The sequence below is a fragment of the Enhydra lutris genome, unplaced genomic scaffold (assembly GCF_002288905.1).
Source record: "Enhydra lutris kenyoni isolate GAN:26980312 unplaced genomic scaffold, ASM228890v2 scaffoldscaffold25, whole genome shotgun sequence".
Lineage (NCBI taxonomy): Eukaryota > Metazoa > Chordata > Mammalia > Carnivora > Mustelidae > Enhydra > Enhydra lutris.
The window spans coordinates 5918229-5934695 of NW_019154109.1; the positions used below are offsets into that span (position 1 = coordinate 5918229).

The window sequence follows — 16467 nt, forward strand, 5'->3', positions numbered from 1 at the left end:
AGCCTGCTTCCCTCTCTCTCTCTCTCTCTCTCTCTCTGCCTGCTTCTCCGTCTACTTGTGATCTCTCTCTGTCAAATAAATAAATAAAATCTTTAAAAAAAAAAAAAAAAACCTCTCTGCTCACCCACCACCACCCCACTGCAAGGAGGCAGCACTTTCGGGGATCTGGTTTTACCCACAGGAGGACTGCTGCAACCTCTCTCTTCTCTCTCACTGGAGCCCTGGGCCAGCAACATCAGCCCAGACTGATTCTGCAGAAACCTAGCTAAGTATGGTTTCCTGGGAAGAAAAAAAAAATCAGGATCTGAGGCTGTGCTCTAATCCGGGCTGGCCCATCCTCTAGCTGAGGGATCCCTGCAAAGGCACTTCTCGCTCATGCCAAGCACCTGCTCACTCCCTGTCTGGGGCCGCCTGAGTGTCCTCTACCCTGCTTCCCCCAGACCTCAGCTTCCGCTTTCCAAAGTCCAAAAATGTGCCCACGGCTCTGGCAGAGTTACCTTCCCTTCTGGAATGACTATTCAAGGAGAAAGGAGAGGACCAAGCTTTCTGGCCTCCCCCCAGTTCTGGGTGGGACTGGGTTTGGGTCTTTATGGTCTCAGTCCCTTTGGAAGAAAATCACTCCTATGCTATGTTCCTGTCTGCAATAGACTTTGGGCGTGAAAATGCACAGCCGCAGAGACCTCCAGAACCCCTCACTAGCCAGACCCTAACTCTGTCCTACTTAGGGGTCGCATCCCAGCATCCTAACATCCCCAGAAATAAACCTGCATGGCAGTGAGAGTTCAGAACAATGCTCCGTGCTTCGGGTAACATCATCTCTCAGGTGCGGAAAACTTACAAGCATAAGTATGTTTACCAGCCTAGTTCATAGACCTGGATAGAGGCCTTCACTAGGATGGCTCATCTTGGCCAAGTGCCCATCCAAGGACCGGCAGAAACCTAGGCGGGTGGGAGGGAGGAATTGTTGCCCACACTCAGGTCTCTCCCTGGGTCACACTGGTGCCAACACCCAGTCTCTCAGCAACGTGTCCCCACCCCTCAAGGCTGCTCACTAGAGGGGGGCCCAGAGTAACAAAATCCAGCCCCTGTCTTCTTTCTGGAACATCACCCAAACCACCAGAGGTACCCACCATTTCCTCTCCTCCCCATCAGGAGAGTGGCAAATCTTGGGCTCTTGAAGGGCTAAATAAGGTTCATGGGCACAGAAGAATCTCAGGTGGTAAAAGTACATCAGGAGAGGGCAAAAGAATGGAGGTAAGGAAGATGAGATCGACAGGGAAGTCCTATGAACAAGGATTGTGGGATAGAGCGGGGAGAGAGACCTGAGAAAGCACCAAAATCCCACAGCTCTGGGGATGGGAGAAGAGTCCAGTGACTTCGGATGTCCATACCAGGACATCCTACGCTGCCATCAGCCAGATTCTGAAGGCACCCTATTTTCCTACAACTCTCTACAATGACCACAACTCTGGTCCCAAGGTCCAAAGTTCACAGTCCTTGTCGGAGTCCTACCTTCTGATCATTGAGTACACACCCACACTCACACAGGGTCCAGTAAAATACAATCTCCCATGTACCAAGGGCCACTAGCAAGAAGGAGAAGAGTCTCTGAGAGATGAACAAGGCTGAGCCCTGCTTCCCAGTCTGTTTTTGGTGGAGGTGTTCCCTCGTCCCCAACTCTAAACAAAAAAGTTGGCACAGCAGAAACAAAAAACCCATCTTTCTTTTAACAAAATAAAAAGACACTCTGCACCTTCTTCATGTGGATCCTCAAAGCCTGATTTTCTCTAACACCGTCCATCTGTTTCAGGTACCTAGAGAAAGCTGAGGTGGCCCAGATGGGGCATGACAGGAAGTGCTGCCATTTTTGCCGGGAAAGAGAGAGATCCCCAAGGTTCTGAGGAAGCTGTGAGTATTCTGTGGCGAAGAGATGACAAGGGCCTCAGGGCTTCATGGATGGAAGAGAGAGGCTGAAGGCTGAAGGAAGGGAGGCAAGGATGGGAGGAAGGGGCGGAAGGAAGTGGCGCTGGCCTCTGGCCGTGTGGGGCCTAACTCTCTTGCCTAGACTGAATGTTTGGAAGGATGCTCAGTGCAAACTTGTCTAACATATATATGGCTTTTTATCAGTGTTGGGGACAAAAGGTGAAGAAGGAATGGGACACAATGGAGCGTGGGGTAGAAACCCCCACAGCTGTCCTCCACCTCCCATTTGGAATGGATATCCTGCTTCTTGGCTTTCATAGAGAGAAGCCTCCCTAAGAAATGGTAGGATGGGGCTCCCCACAGGTCTCCCTGGGCCACGCCAGCTACCCATAAGCTGTCTGGCATGGAAGGCAGTGGAGTGGGAGCTGGGGGGGAATCTCAGCACTCCCACCCATCTCATCCGGGAAATCTCTGCCATCTGTCCACCATCCTCCCCCTTCTTACCTGGACCTCAGGGGAACTAAGAATACTTAAACCTTCCTTTTAAGAGTTCTCTGGCTCTGTACAGATAACAGTCTTCAGATAGCATTGCTCCACTTAGATTAAAAGAGAAAACAGAAGCAAAGGCATGATGGGGAATCAATGCAAATCCACCGCATAGCTTATATTCTGGAAAGGGAGAAAGCATCTGTGTTTCCCACTGGAAGGGACTGAAGAAGATCCAGGAGTTTCATTTGGTCTTCCTAGGTAATGGGTCTTGTTTCTTCATAGTTTGATGTTAACTGTCAACAACAGTGAGATCCCAGGAGTGATGGTCCCTTGTTAGAGCTTGACCGATCTAGTAATAGTTCATGTCCATGAATGTCCCAGAAACCACACTTGTGGGGAAACCATGCCTGACAGGAGAAAGTCTATGATGGCATCAGGGGTTTGGTCCTAGTTCTGGACAAATCCAGTCTCCACATCTTGCCTCCCACACCCACCCACAAGGAGTATGGGAGTTTCTGGCATCTGGCCAGGATTCTGAGCCCTCTCCACGAGCTGACAGATCTCCCACTTAGACAGTGGACGTCTCTTCATTTCAGAGTCCCTGAAGAGCCTTCTCTTCCCACACAACTTCACTGTCCATGGTTCATTCCAGGAATGCAGAGAGATACTCAAACACATACACACACACGTACACACACACATGCACACAAACACACATACACATCGTAGGCCACTGTGTTGCCTTTCCTGTCAGGAAACAGGATGTGCTGCCATTTTGTTGGTCCAGAACGCTCGAAAAACAGGAAGTGCTGAGACTTTCTGCCAGAAGAGGGCCTCACTCAGGGTGAGGCTTCAGAGAAGCTTTGAAGGAGTGAGAGGGAAAAGTGACAGGGCATGCAGCAAGGACAGCTCCTGGGACGATGAAAAGAGCCAGGCTTCTCTTTCACCTGTTAGGGGACTCTCCTCACACAGCCTTCAGAGGGAAGTTGGTCTTTAAAAAGAGATGAAGGAAGGAAAAACAAGGACACAACCACAAACAAATGAGAAAGAAAACCTCTAAGGTCGCATAACTGAGGTATTGATAGCTCTGGATCTTGTCAGTGTCTGTCATGGCGCGGGCTCCTGGCCACTGCTGCCTACTTGTTCTTCCCCAGAAGCGCGTCCACCTCCTCCTCAGGCTTGAGTGAGTGCCACTGGGCGATGGGCCTCCGGGGGTTGGCCAGCATGTCGGACCAGTGCCGCAGCTCCGTGCCTGTGGCGTTGCTGCCCACAAAGATCTTGCCGATGGCTTCGTTCTTGCCCAGCTTGTCATAGTCCAGCACGGTGACCACCACCTGGACTTTCTGTGAGGAAACAAAGGAGGGAAGGAGTTGGCAGTTGAAAACGAGCGATCGCGTGACCGAACTTCTCCTCTTCCCTCCTCTACTCCAAATGCTTGGCAAGGAGAGCACCTTGCTTCCCTTTCTGGCTCCAAGAAGGCTGGACTTACACACAGGCAGGGGCTGCACCTTCTGGAAACAGCTTTTGTTTCTACCAATAGCTACTTACTGAGCACGTGCCATGCTCCAGCCACTGCTGAGGGCCAGGGGGTGGAGGGGGTTGAGGAAAAGGGAAAAGGCAACATCACCTCTAATGAAAGCAGCAGACACGTACTCAGAAACATACAACTCAAAGTGATAAAGTTTAAGCTAGAGAGGTAAGTAGAAGATACTATGGGAACATGGACAAGGTGACCGTCCTCCTCGGGTCAGTCAGGAAAGGCTTCACAGAGGTGACACAGATTCACTGGAGGGAGACTGGGCCTGGCTGGGGGGCTGCGGCAGGGTTGGGGGGTGGGGTGGGGTCGTGAATGCCTGAACCAAGGTGGGGCAGTGTGAATGGAAGCAGAGGCCAGACTGGAGAGGTGTTGAGTGGAGAGAATCAAGAGGACTTGGTGGGTCAGTCGGACTGACTGAGGGGACAATCAGTACCTTCCTCTGGCCTGGCCACCCACCCACCCCCCAGCCTCTCCACCCCTCCCCCATCTCAGGCTCATCCTTTAGGACCAAACTTCCTCCGGGGAGCCTCAGCTAAGTTGTTCACCGTGCTCTGCAGTCACACACACTGAAGCCCCATCTCCCTGTGTTTCGGTGGCCTGTTCCTGCGGTCCCTCCCTACTGTGAGGTCCTCGACAGTGAGGACTGTGTCTTCTACACCTGTGTTTCTCTAACGCCTCACGAGTTCCTGGCACTTAGGGAATGCTCAGTGAAGTATGTTGGATAAATGAGGAAGGAAAGAAAAAGGGCAGATGATCTGAAATGATGCCCAGATCTCTCACTTACCAAGCTTGCTGGTAGGAGGAAGGAAGAAGGAGAGAGAAGAGAAGGGAAGGATGGAGGGAAAGAGGGGAGAGGAAGGGGGCGGTGGGGGGGAGCTGGGAGCAGACCTAGGGAGCAGCAAAAGTGGGGGAAGGACGACCAAGGCGGGAAGTGGCCGGGCCAGGAGGAGGCTGCCGCCCACCTCCTCGGCAGCTCAACCTCACCGGCCCATCGCACAATCGGGTGCCCCCCCACCCCGGTAGAATTGTTTTGAGTAGTTCGTGTTCATCTCAGAAAAACTCTAGAAGGGGTCCTGGGAAGGAGATCCCAGGACGGCACCGTGAGAGCCAGAGCCCTCCCCGCCAATCGAGGCGGCTCCAGGTCTGCAGGTGAGCTCCCTCACGCCCCTCAAGGGCACACCTGCCGCCCCCACCCGCCTGGACCCCCGCGCCCGGAAACGCGAGCACCTGAATCTGCTCGAAGGGGATCTCAAAGCTGAAGGACTCGTTGAAGTAGGGGTTCAGCGTCTTCTTCTTCACCGTCGTCTTCTTCTTCTTGAGCCTCTTGCCGTTCTGCATCAGGTGGATCTTCACGTAGGGATCTGCGCAGGGAGAACCACGGCCCCGGAGAGGCCCCCTCAGCCCCCCCACCCTCCCACCAAATGCCCTCGCCCCCCAGAGCGTCCCCGGGCCAGGGCCAGGCGTCCAGCAAGCCCGGAGGCACAGGTGGCTGAGTCCCAAGGAAGCAGAGTGAGTGTCTAGTTCAGGGACAGCAAGAAGGCTGGCCTGGGAGGACCAGCACGGGCTGACTGGTTGTGGCCGCCTGGAGCATTGGATGTGGGCCATTCCTGAGACTAAGTAAGGCTTCATCCAGAAGGAGTAAAGCGGTCATGTGCTGCTCTCTGTCCTGGGCAGGGGACAGAGGCATGCCACAGGCACCACACACATCTGCCATCCCCGATTCCATCTAACCCTCCAGACCTTGCAGATGAGAAACTGAGCCCCACAGAAGGGAAATGATGTGCCCTTGGTCTCATGGCCGGTCCATGACAGAGTGGGGGATGAGCCGCCAGGCCTGATTCCTGGCAAGGCGCGACAGAGACAGCATGCTCCCCTGTCCCAGCAGACCCCCTGCCATGGGCCAGTCCCACTCCAAGTGCTCCCCGCCCTGCAGTCCCCTTCCAAGGTAGAGCCAGCAGGGCCACCCATTGAGAAGTGTCCCAGGTGGTTAGTGACACGACAGAGAAACAAGCGCTGGCCTGCAACCCGTCTGCTTCCTACACCTCCCTGGGAGAAGTCATTAACTCATCTGGGAGATAAGACTCCGATCATTTCCTCCACAGCCCATACTGCCTGGCAGCTCAGAGTGGGGGCAGGGCACCCTTGGAGAAAGGAGGCGTCTCCTGTTGGAGAAACAGGCATCTCCTGTTCCATGGTCCAGCCCCAGGACCCACTGCTGCTCAGACAGCCTCTGGTTCCAGGGACAGGAAAGAGTTCCTCGAACCAGTGCAGGAACGGAGGGCTCTGGGCTGTGACTGGCTCGCTGCTGCCACCCAATGGCAGCCAGAAGCCCTGCATGTACCTGAAAGGCCGCCCACGTCCATCTTCTTCAGGTTCTTGGCCTCCAAGATGCAGACAGTGAGTTTCCCGGCTGTGGGCACATAGCGCAGGGAGGTGCAGATGTCGCCCAGCTTCTCTGGCTGTCCAGGGGGAACAGAGGGACTCAGGGTCATCTCAGCCATCCCGCCACTTCTAGCATGGTTCACCCTCCTTTTGCTGAGACTGGCGAGACAGTGGTCCTCCCCAGCTCTCTCGGTCCCCAGTCCCCATCCCCATATCTGTGATCTTTGAGGTCTCCCAGCCTCCTGCTGCAGTTCAACGAAGCCCCTGAGAGTGGCGCTGCAGGAGCCATGGCCTCCAGAGTGAGAGGAGCAGAGCACAGGCTGCGGGTGATCATAGACTCGGGGTGCGGGGTGTGGCCCGGCTCCTACCCCAGGCCTAGGGGAGGTGGGAAGGAGTGGGTGTGGTAGACTGGAAAGGGTTCATTTCCAAGGACACTGGGAAACTGTCTCGGAAGTCTTCCTCCCTGATTCCTCCCGCCCTTGAGGCCGCTCTGGGTCAACCATTCTGCCTGAAGAGGGATCTGTGGTCTTCCAAGCACTTTGCATCCCTTTTCTTGGGTGACTGTCCCCAGAATGCTTTCACATAGATAAGTGGGGGTTCCTTGTGACCAGTGAGAGTTCCACAAAGTCCACAACAATTTAGCACTGGGGGCAGGGGAGAGCCCAGCGCTGGTGGGTCCTAAGAGCTCTACCAATACCAGGCCAGAATCGAGCTGCTCAGAGACAGGGTGCTCAGAGACGAGGTGCTCAGAGACGGGGCCCCAAGGGAAAGAAGGGTGTTGTAAGTGTCTCTTCTCACCTCCCTCCCATTACCACCCAGTACTGCACTGGGCACACAGCAGGGGCTTGGCTGAGACAAAGAACGGATGCTTGAAAGGAGCGGTGGCTAAAATGGAATGTTTGGCACAGTATATGGCACACAGGTGCTTAATAAATGTTGGGTAAGTGACCAAGTGCCGTAGCAGTTGCTGGGAGGGCAAGCCCCCATGCTGAGAAGCTTTTATAATAAACGTGGGCTTTCCCTGGGGGTAAACTGAGGCACAAAGTCAGGAACCCCCTGGCCCTAATGACAGCAGAACCTTAGGAGTAAAATAACAATGGTGTTCTCCTTTACTTGAGCACCTACTAGATGCCAGATGTCTACTGGGTGCCGGGGCATTACAGAAATAGGTAATTCTCACCTGCAAAAACACACTACAGGAGAGAAGCCAGGTCTAAAGAGATTAAGTGATGTACCCAGGGTCACACAGCTCTGGCTGCAGAGCTGGGATCCTAACCCAGCCCACGCACTCTAAAGGCCCCCCTCTCCCTGTCGTGCCAGTAGATGGCAACCCAGGTGGGCAGCCACATTCATCTTCCATCCGGTCTCTCCTCTCACCTCCTCCTTCTCCCCGCCCTGCAGGTCTCTCCACTCCTCGATGGGCTGGCCAAGGTCCACGGTGTTCATAGGCACCTTTACCTCTCCAATGATGTCGTGTTTGGAGAAGCGGTCAAAGTCGTAGATGGCCATCACCAGGGTTTTGCCTCCTAGCTCCTGGTATGGCACCTGGAGGGCACAAGCAGGATCAGAGAGGGGTCAAAGCAACTCACACACCTCCAGGGGCTGCTGTGGGCGGGACCCTGGGTCTGAGCTCTACTCGCCCTAACCCATGGGACTCCCGGCAAGTTTGTAGAGACAGAGAGACAACTTCGGGGTCTAGGGGAGAAGAGTGTGTGTGGGAAGGTGGGATGTCACTGTCCTACAGGAGCCTGAGTAGTGACCTCACCCATAAGCCCACAGTCCAACCTGCCATTGTTCCAGCCTGAGCTCATTCCAGGGCCTTAGCCACGGCCAAGGACCAAGGAAAGGTCTGAAGAACTGAAATGGAATTGGGATCAAGGAGAGAACTGGCATTATCCTTTCCAGCCGCATCACCTTGAAGGTGAAAGTTTCATTGAAGGCAGGGTTCAGGGTCTTCCGATGGACTTTGGTCTCGTATTTCTTCTTCTTGTCTGGAAGAAGGAAGACTTTGACATAAGGGTCTGAGGTGCCTCCCATGTCCAGGGCGGGCAATTCGGCAGCCTGCAGAACGCCGACGGTGAGCTGTGGAGAGAACGAGAGGGTCCCTGAGTCTCGGGACTGCTCCAACACCAGACGTGGCCCCGGACCCAGCACGCACCAACCCTTCTCCAGTGCTGGGCAGCTGGGGAGGCGGGAACAGGCTGGTGCTAGAGAGGAAGACCGGTCTCCATCTCCACCCCAAGAACTTGGCATGACATCGGTGGAAGCCGGAGCTGAGAGGTTAACTGATTTGCCCAAGGTTGGTAGGCAAGTTCACGGCAGAGCCCATCCGAGCCAGGGAACCTTCTCTAGAGCACAGTGGTGGCCAAGGCAGTCTTAGGGTACATGCCTGTGGTTTCCAGCCCACCCCACTCCATGAAAAGGAGCAATGCCTATGGGCCGAGGAGGGAGTGAGGTGTGTGGGAGTGTGGAGCTGTTTCTATCCCCTTCCCACCCACATCCCAGCCCTCTGTCCCAGCCCCCACTTTACCCTCCAGCCAGGTCCTATACCTGGTTGGCCTGGAAATCATAATCCAGGGAAAACTGCAGTTTGCCCAGATTCTCTGGCTCTTTCTCTTCCTCTCCTTCACCCTCTCCCTCAGTCAGGCCGGTCTCTGCGTCGTCATCATCCTGTGGGGGCTGGGCAAGAGGATGGGCGAGTTAAGAGAAGAGAGAACAGAGCCTGGCCAGTGCAGGGCCAGCGGGAAGCCAGGCCCTCTGTGCAGACCCTGACTCGGAGCTGGGTGTGGAGCGAGGAGTGGGAATGCGGCACTGCCCTGGGGGACTTGCTTCTGCACAACCCCTCAAAGCCCCCAGGCAGCCCGTCAGGACCCCAGCCTGTGTCTGGAAGACGTGGCTCTGGTTTGGGTGTACCCCTCTCCCTGCAAGACACAGTCCTGTGAGCCCAGGCACCATGCCAATGCTCTAGGACTTCTTGAGGCGGGGGAGAGGTGCTTCCCTTGTTAGCCTCTCCTCAGTGCTTCCCCAGCTCAGGCCCCACCCCCCCAGGGCAAGACTTACCAGGAGCACAGTCCGGGTATTCAGGAGTATGGAGAGTCCACAGAGGTGAGAAGGGAAGGAAAAAAGGATGTAAGAGAAAATCATACAGCTCAGACCAGCCCCTGAAGTCACAAGCTCCTGGTGAGAGCAGGCTGGGCTACATCCAGATCATTCTTGGAGTCTTGCCTCCCCCCCTCGACTGTATACTGCAGGCTTTCTTTGGGTGCGCGCGCGAGTGCACACACACACACACACACGCATACAGGCAGGAATATACAAGCACACACAAGCCCTCAAAGGCTTAAATCTCTGGCTGACTTCTTGAAATCAAGCCCTTCCTTTCACCTTCCATACTGATTCCTTGAGCAAGAGATTACCCCTCATCACTCCCAGAACAAATGAGCAAATGTGGGCAAAAGTGAAGCACACAGGGGCCTTTGTAAACTCAAAAGGAGAAACAAGAGTTTATCAAAGGACCTTTCCGGGCCAATCAACGTCAAAAAACAGGGGTAAATAAGCCAAATTATTATGTGAGAGATGGATTCCACTTGGCCCTGTCTTGGTGCCTCGTGACCATTCTTTTACCTCATTCGGTCCCCCACCCATCCCTAGCAGAGGCCTCCAGCAAGACTTTGTCCTCTAGTCTCTTCCGGCAGGAAAACACAGGGTCACTCCAATGGTGGTTTCTTGGCAGGCTGGGGTTTCTCTTTCCAACATTTTGTCCCATAGCCTCGTTGGGCGTCAATATATTGTTCTCGTCCTCTGTGTTTTCAAGGAGGAGTCCGTGCTAACATGTGACTAAGCCCCCCCTTCCCACCAGCTGATGGGTAGACAACAGTTCACTCGAGATGTAGCCAATAGGCACGAAGGTGGGGGCATGTGGAGTTCTAAGAAGGGGAGCTGTTTTGGCTGTAGAGCCCAGAAGTCTTTGTTTCACCTTCTAGAATCTGGAATGGCTGGCCTGGGCCCCTTTCCATTCCTCCCACCCCTGCCTTGTCCTACCTGACCCCCTTTCATGTCCTTCATGTTCATGGCGTTCTTCATGCCTTTGCCTTTCTCCTTCTTGTTCTTCTTCTTCTTACAGCAGCACTTCTTGCAGATACAGAAGCAGCAGGTGAGAAGCAGGAGGCCCGCGACCACGGCAATGGCGATCAGTGCCCAGGGTGGTACTGCCCACACAGAGAAGACCCCGAAGTCAGCAGCACTCTGCCTTACAGCCCCTGATCCCAGAGCACTGGCTAGAAGGGGTGGAGACTATGAACTCCAATGCCCACACTCCACCTTTGTGAACCACACACTCACGAGTGATTGACATAGAAGTTGCTTACCCTTTTTGCGTGTCTTTTCATTAATACCCTCCTCTCTCCTTAGCCTACTACCCTTGTGGTATAGGTCCCTGAGAGACAGCAGCCAGGTGTATATGAGGAAGAACATCAACTCTGGTTGTGGAGCTGTCTTCCCATTGGCTCTGTTGAGTTTTGACTCCTTTGATCTATGGAAAACTGGCTTATAGTGGAGAGAATGGGATGATCCTTATTGGACCAAGTATAGGAAGAGCCCCTCCACCCACTGCCTATGCCCAATCTTGAGACGGCTGACCCAGAGCCAGCAGGCCAAGCTCCTTTAGGACCTAGAAGGCTCAACTTGGCAGAACTTGCGGGCCCTGGGCTGCTCTCCGTGGTCCTGAAGCGCCATCTCCCACAGGTGGGGGCTGCTCCCCTTTATCTCTGGTGATCCTATATAGCCTTTGCCAAGAATTCAGAAAGCGATGGGAGATGAGGGGAGGTATTTTCTGTCTTCCACACTAACGTAGTTTCAGAATGTGACTGGAAAACCTCAATAATAACTTCCATTTTGTGATTTTTCATCTTCCTTTGGTTTCAAATTTTGATAATTTTCTAAACTTTAAGAGTTTTTATTTTCCCCCCGGAAGACTGGGGCATATAAAATCCTTTTTCCCTTTATTAGTGCCAGACAACACTCTCCCCCATTCCTGAAGGGACTCCCCAAATAACCCTTCCTGAAATCCAAACATGCAGCCAATCTTATCCCACAGGCATTCCCCACTCTTCCCCACCCTGCCCAGCCCACAAGGCCTTTCACTAACCCTAGCCTCACCCCGCCCTCTCAGCCCCCTGGGACACTCACAGGGGATCTTCTGGATCTCATTGAAGAATTTGTCCTTTATCGTGGCAAACATGTCCTCCTTACTCTCCCCAGCGCCCCCGCTCTCGGTAGAGTTGTCTAAGAGCCCAGTTGATATTGTAGCAGTGGTAGTGGCAGGAGCCACAATGGGCTCCTGGTTCCTCTTGAAGATGTTCCTCATGGTGGCAGAGGAGGTTACTGCAGATGAGAGGGGAACAGGAGCAGATGAATGTCCCAGGGGTCTGATTACAGAAAGCTCTACCCAAAGGACTGGAAAAATTCTTTCAAAAGTGAGACTATTCAAATAGTCCCTTTATAATTCAAAGATATTTCCTGTAATATTAACAACTATGGTAAAACAAAAACAATAATAGTCATTATCAAGTTACGATGTCTATGAGTCAGGCATGGTGCAAAGTATTTCCATGCATGACCTCAACTAATCCAAACAATTGCCTAATTTTTTTTTAATAATTTTTGCTCTACTTATTTATTTGAGAGAACACAAGCCGGGGGGAGGAGCAGAGGGAGAAGCAGTCTCCCCGCTGAGCAGGGAGCCCTATGTGGGACTCAGTCCTGGAACTCCAGGACCATGACCTGAGCCAAAGGCAGCCACTTAACCGACTGAGCCACCCAGGTGCCCCAATTCTTTTAAAGATTTTTATTTTATTTACTCATTTGAGAGAGAGAGAGTAAGAGAGAACACAAGCAAGGGGAGGAGCGGGGCAGGGGCAGGAGCAGAGGGAGAAGCAGACTCCCCACTGAGCAGGGAGCCCGATGTGGAACTCAATCCCAGGACTCCAGGATCATGACCCAATAGCCTAATGTTTGATTACTATTCCCATTTAACAGATGTGGAAATGGAGGTTCGGAGAGGTCAGCCAGTTTTCCCAAGGTCACTTAGCTGGTAAGTTCTGAGACTGATGTATGAACCGGTTGGCCTGACTCCAAAGCCTGTAAACCTTATCGCTTTCGTATATCTCATTTAAATCCAAACACACAACTCTAGGAAGGAGGCAAGGTTATGCTATGGAAGACTTCTTCTTGAGCCTGTCTTCTCCTTAACTTCTTCCATGACCTCGTTCTGCCTAGATTCCTGCCCGTTCCTATCAAATTCCTGCTGTCATCATCCCTGTCCTCAGTCTACATCAGCATCTCTAGAAAACAGAGGACAAGAGACTGAAAGAGAAGCTTCCCATAATTTTACCACCCAGAGATAACTCAGGTTTACATTTTGCAGCATTTTGTAAGTTTTTCTGGGTGTGTTTGATTTGTTGAGACCATACTACGTGTAATTCAGCATTTTGCTTTTTAAATTTTTTTAATTTTTATTTTTTCCATGACCCTGACTTTTTAAAAGATTTGTATTTATTTATTTGACAGAGAGAGAGAGAGAGAGATCACAAGTAAGCAGAGAGGCAGGCAGAGAGAAAGGGGGAAGGAGGCCCCCCGCCGAGTAGAGAGCCCGATGTGGGGCTCAATCCCAGGACCCTGAGATCATGACCTGAGCTCAAGACAGAGGCTTAACCCACTTAGCCACCCAGGCGCCCCATTTTGCTTTTTTTAATATATAATTTTATCATAAGCCTTTTCTCTATCTTTTTAAAAAAAGATTTATTTATTTATCTTAGAGAGAAAAAGAGCACGTGCACAGGCGAGTGGGGGAAGGGGCAGAGAGAGAGAAAAGCGAACTCCCCCCGGAACTCAGAGCCTGATGTGAAGCTCGATCCCAGGACCCTGAGATCGTGACCTGAGCCAAAATGAAGAGTTATTAGATGTTTAACAGACTGAGACACTCAGGCATCTCCAACCTTTTCTCTTGTCATTAACATCTTCCTTTATTATTAAATAACTAGACGGCACCCCATTCTGTGGAGGTCTCATATTTGCTTAACCATTGCACTATTAGACATTTAGATGGTTTCCAAGTTTTTGCTGGTAAAAATATTACTCTGGTGGCATTCGTTTAAGGCAGAGGAGTGACCTGCTCTGTTAAAAGTGGGGCTTTGGGAAGTCAGCTCCACAGGCACTGGAGGAAGTGAGGCTGGGGCTGAGGGCCAGCAGAGGGCTAGTTCCACAGACTAGACAGAGACGACGTGGATCCAGACCAGAGTAGGAACACAGGGGATGCACTAGAGAGGACAAATGTGAGAACCATTCATTCATTCATTCTAAGTGAAAATAAAAGTGTAATTCTGAGAAATGCCACAAAGGAGTGATACTTGGTGGTATGAGTTTATAATGGGGTACATCTGACCTAATCTGGGAGAGAAAAAATGCTTTCCCAAGGAACTGACCAAGACCTGAGGATAGTGGGAAATATCCAAGTGAGGAGGAGAGGAAGGAGCAGCCTGAACAGACAGGACAGCATGTGCAAAGGCCCGGAGGCAGGAAGCAGTGTGCTGAGTGCAGAACCTAAAGGAAAATCAGAGTGGAGGGAGCCTGAGTCAAGATGGGGCTGGAAGAGCAGGCCGGGGAGGCCCAGGCACAGACCCTCACAGGCCACAGCAAAGACTTTGTCTTCACCCAAAGAGTAATGGGAAGCTGTCAGAGGGTTATCAGGATGCAAATAATGTGTACAAAAATACATTTTGAAAACTGCACTTTGGCGTCAGTGAGTAAAAGCCTAGAAGGCACCCTGACTCCAGAGGGAAGGGGAAAGAATTTAAAACAGCCAATAATGGATGTCATGTCATCCCCAAGTTCCCATGAAAAATTCTCCAGTGTTCTTGGGCAGTCCCCACAGGGGAATGACAACAGCGGCTTGGAGGTTACATGGGGGCTGTTAACAAGGCTGCAGCACAGAGCAGTGGCTTCTCCAGGGCCCGGAGCCTGGAATGCCCTTTTAAATCCACTTCTGGCCAAAAAGCATGAGAACAAAACTGCCCAGCTAAGCCAGGGAATAATGGAGATGCTGGAGAAGATGGCTCTTGACACAAGGCAGGGGCAGGGCCGGGGCAGGGGCAGGCGCGCGGAGATGGATGGGGCGGAATCAGGGCCCACCTGCTCAGCTATACATCTAGAAAGTGCTACTTTCTAGATGCATCACTTTCTAGAGTTATCCTGAGCTCCTCACCTGCCGTCACCCCCACAGGGGGTGTGCAAACTCGTCAGCTCCACTCACAGTGGTTTCCAAGTCCGGCCACTTTCCACCTCTCCACCTGGAGTCCCACGGTAGCCACCTATCTGGAAGCTTCCCGCTCTCCTCTGCTCAGTCTAATCATACGGCAGCCAGCCACGTGTTTGAAAACCCTCCAATGGCCTCTGATCACACTTAGATAAAATCTCTGCTTGGCCTGGCCTCTGGCCCCTGGCTGGCTCCCTGGAGCATTTCCTAACTCCCCTGCTCTCAGCCCCTCAGTTTCTGCCCCAGTGGTCTTCTGGCTGCAGGTCACAGGCTCACCAACCCGACTCACAACTTTCACACTTATTTTCCCCCAGCCTAGCCTGACTTTCCTCCAGAAAGCTCCTTGACCTTCCTGAGGCACCGTCAGCCCCTCCTGTCTTCATCTTCATCTGGATGAAGACAGGAGGGGCTGACCACTTCAGAGTGGTCCAGCATGCCAGTAACTTTCTCCCTAATTCCCTACATCCCCTCCCCTTCTCTGCCTTTTCAATGCCCACCAGGCTAAACACCACCTGGAGAAATCCCCTCCCCCGGGAGGCCTGAGTGTTTGTGTGTCCACCCCCCAAACTCCTATGTTGAGATGTCAAGCTCAACATCATGACGTTAGGAGGTAGGGTCTGGGAGGCATTTAGGTGATCGGGTGGAGCCCTGGGATGGGGTTAGGGCGGGAGACGCAGAGGCCAGAGCTAGCCGGCTCCTTTGGCCAGACATCTGCAGTCTGCGGCCTGCAGGAGAGCCATCACCGGAACCCAGCGGTGCTGGAACCCCAACCTCAGACATCCCAGCCTTCAGAGCCGTGAAAAAGACAGTTCTGTCATGGATAAGCCTCCTGGTTTATGGTATTTTGTTATGGCAATCGGAGCTAAGACCCGCACTATCAGCGTCGTCCTCTCTGCTGCCCCCCCCAGACCACAGAGCACCGCGGGTGAGCAGCCCGCATGAAGGCAGCTGGGCGCCCCCCGGATGCTCCACATGGAAACCTTCGCATACACGCCCCATCAACTCACTCCGCCTCCCTTCGCAATGGACACGGCCACGTGACCCTTCTATTTCCATGGCCCCAACACCTGGCCCGTTATTATTAAGCCATTGAAAGAAATCTGAGAATGCCCCACCAGAGGCCAAGCCACCCACCCTCTCCTCACAACGGCCTGTTTCAGCTCAGTACTTTCCTCCTATCGAAGACCAGGCCCTCCATCTCGGTCGGAGGCGACCCCTCTGACCTCAGGACACCGTCTTGATCTGTGGTCTTCCTTAGCCCGACCTTTCCTGCTCAACCAGTTCGTTCAGGTCTAGTTGCTTCATAGCCTACCGGGACTGGTCACCAGGTCTCCTAATGCCTGCCCAATCCTACTTTCCTCCGGACCATGCAACCTCTTCAATGGTAGAGGATACACTAGTAAGAAAAGTTATTTGTAGGCTCAGGAATTATTTTAGAACAATGGATGTTGTCATTTGAGCCACCACCGTATTGGTAGCAGCTGGCAGTTGGTGAGGGATACAAAACAAATACAAAGTGCAAATAACAGAACAAACAAGACAAAACAAAAATGGAAACAGGGCAAGGCCGGGGATAAGAAAAGTTCCCTCTCTGGGGCGCCTGGGTGGCTCGGTCAGTTAAGCATTCGACTCTTGATTTCTGCTAAGGTCATGATCTGAGGGTTGTGAGACGGAGCCCTGTGTCAGGCCCCGCTGGAGAGTCTCTCCCTCCGCCTACCCTCCTGCTTACTTGCTCGCTCTCTCTCGATCATAAGTGAATAAATCAGGAAAGAAAGAAAGAAAGAAAGAAAGAAAGAAAGAAAGAAAGAAAGAAAGAAAGAAAGAA

The 16467-nt window shown here is 52.6% G+C and overlaps 1 protein-coding gene across 2 annotated transcripts in view; it reads right to left on the bottom strand.

Annotated features, from left to right (window-relative positions):
- Nucleotides 1-2059: 2059 nt before the first annotated feature.
- LOC111151060 (synaptotagmin 2) overlaps nt 2060-16467 on the bottom strand; it is a 39203-nt gene continuing 24795 nt past the window's right edge. Inside the window, exons 2-9 of one of the 2 annotated variants that reach the window (XM_022508794.1) lie at nt 11519-11713; nt 10373-10539; nt 8882-9001; nt 8246-8413; nt 7709-7876; nt 6291-6408; nt 5177-5310; nt 2060-3755 (exon numbers count right to left, since the gene is read on the bottom strand). In XM_022508794.1, the coding sequence (XP_022364502.1) occupies nt 3549-3755; nt 5177-5310; nt 6291-6408; nt 7709-7876; nt 8246-8413; nt 8882-9001; nt 10373-10539; nt 11519-11696 (1260 nt within the window). In that variant the 5' untranslated portion in view covers nt 11697-11713 and the 3' untranslated portion in view covers nt 2060-3548. Of the gene's footprint in view, nt 3756-5176; nt 5311-6290; nt 6409-7708; nt 7877-8245; nt 8414-8881; nt 9011-10372; nt 10540-11518; nt 11714-16467 lie in introns of both variants that reach the window. The other variant, XM_022508795.1, reaches the window with a different exon arrangement.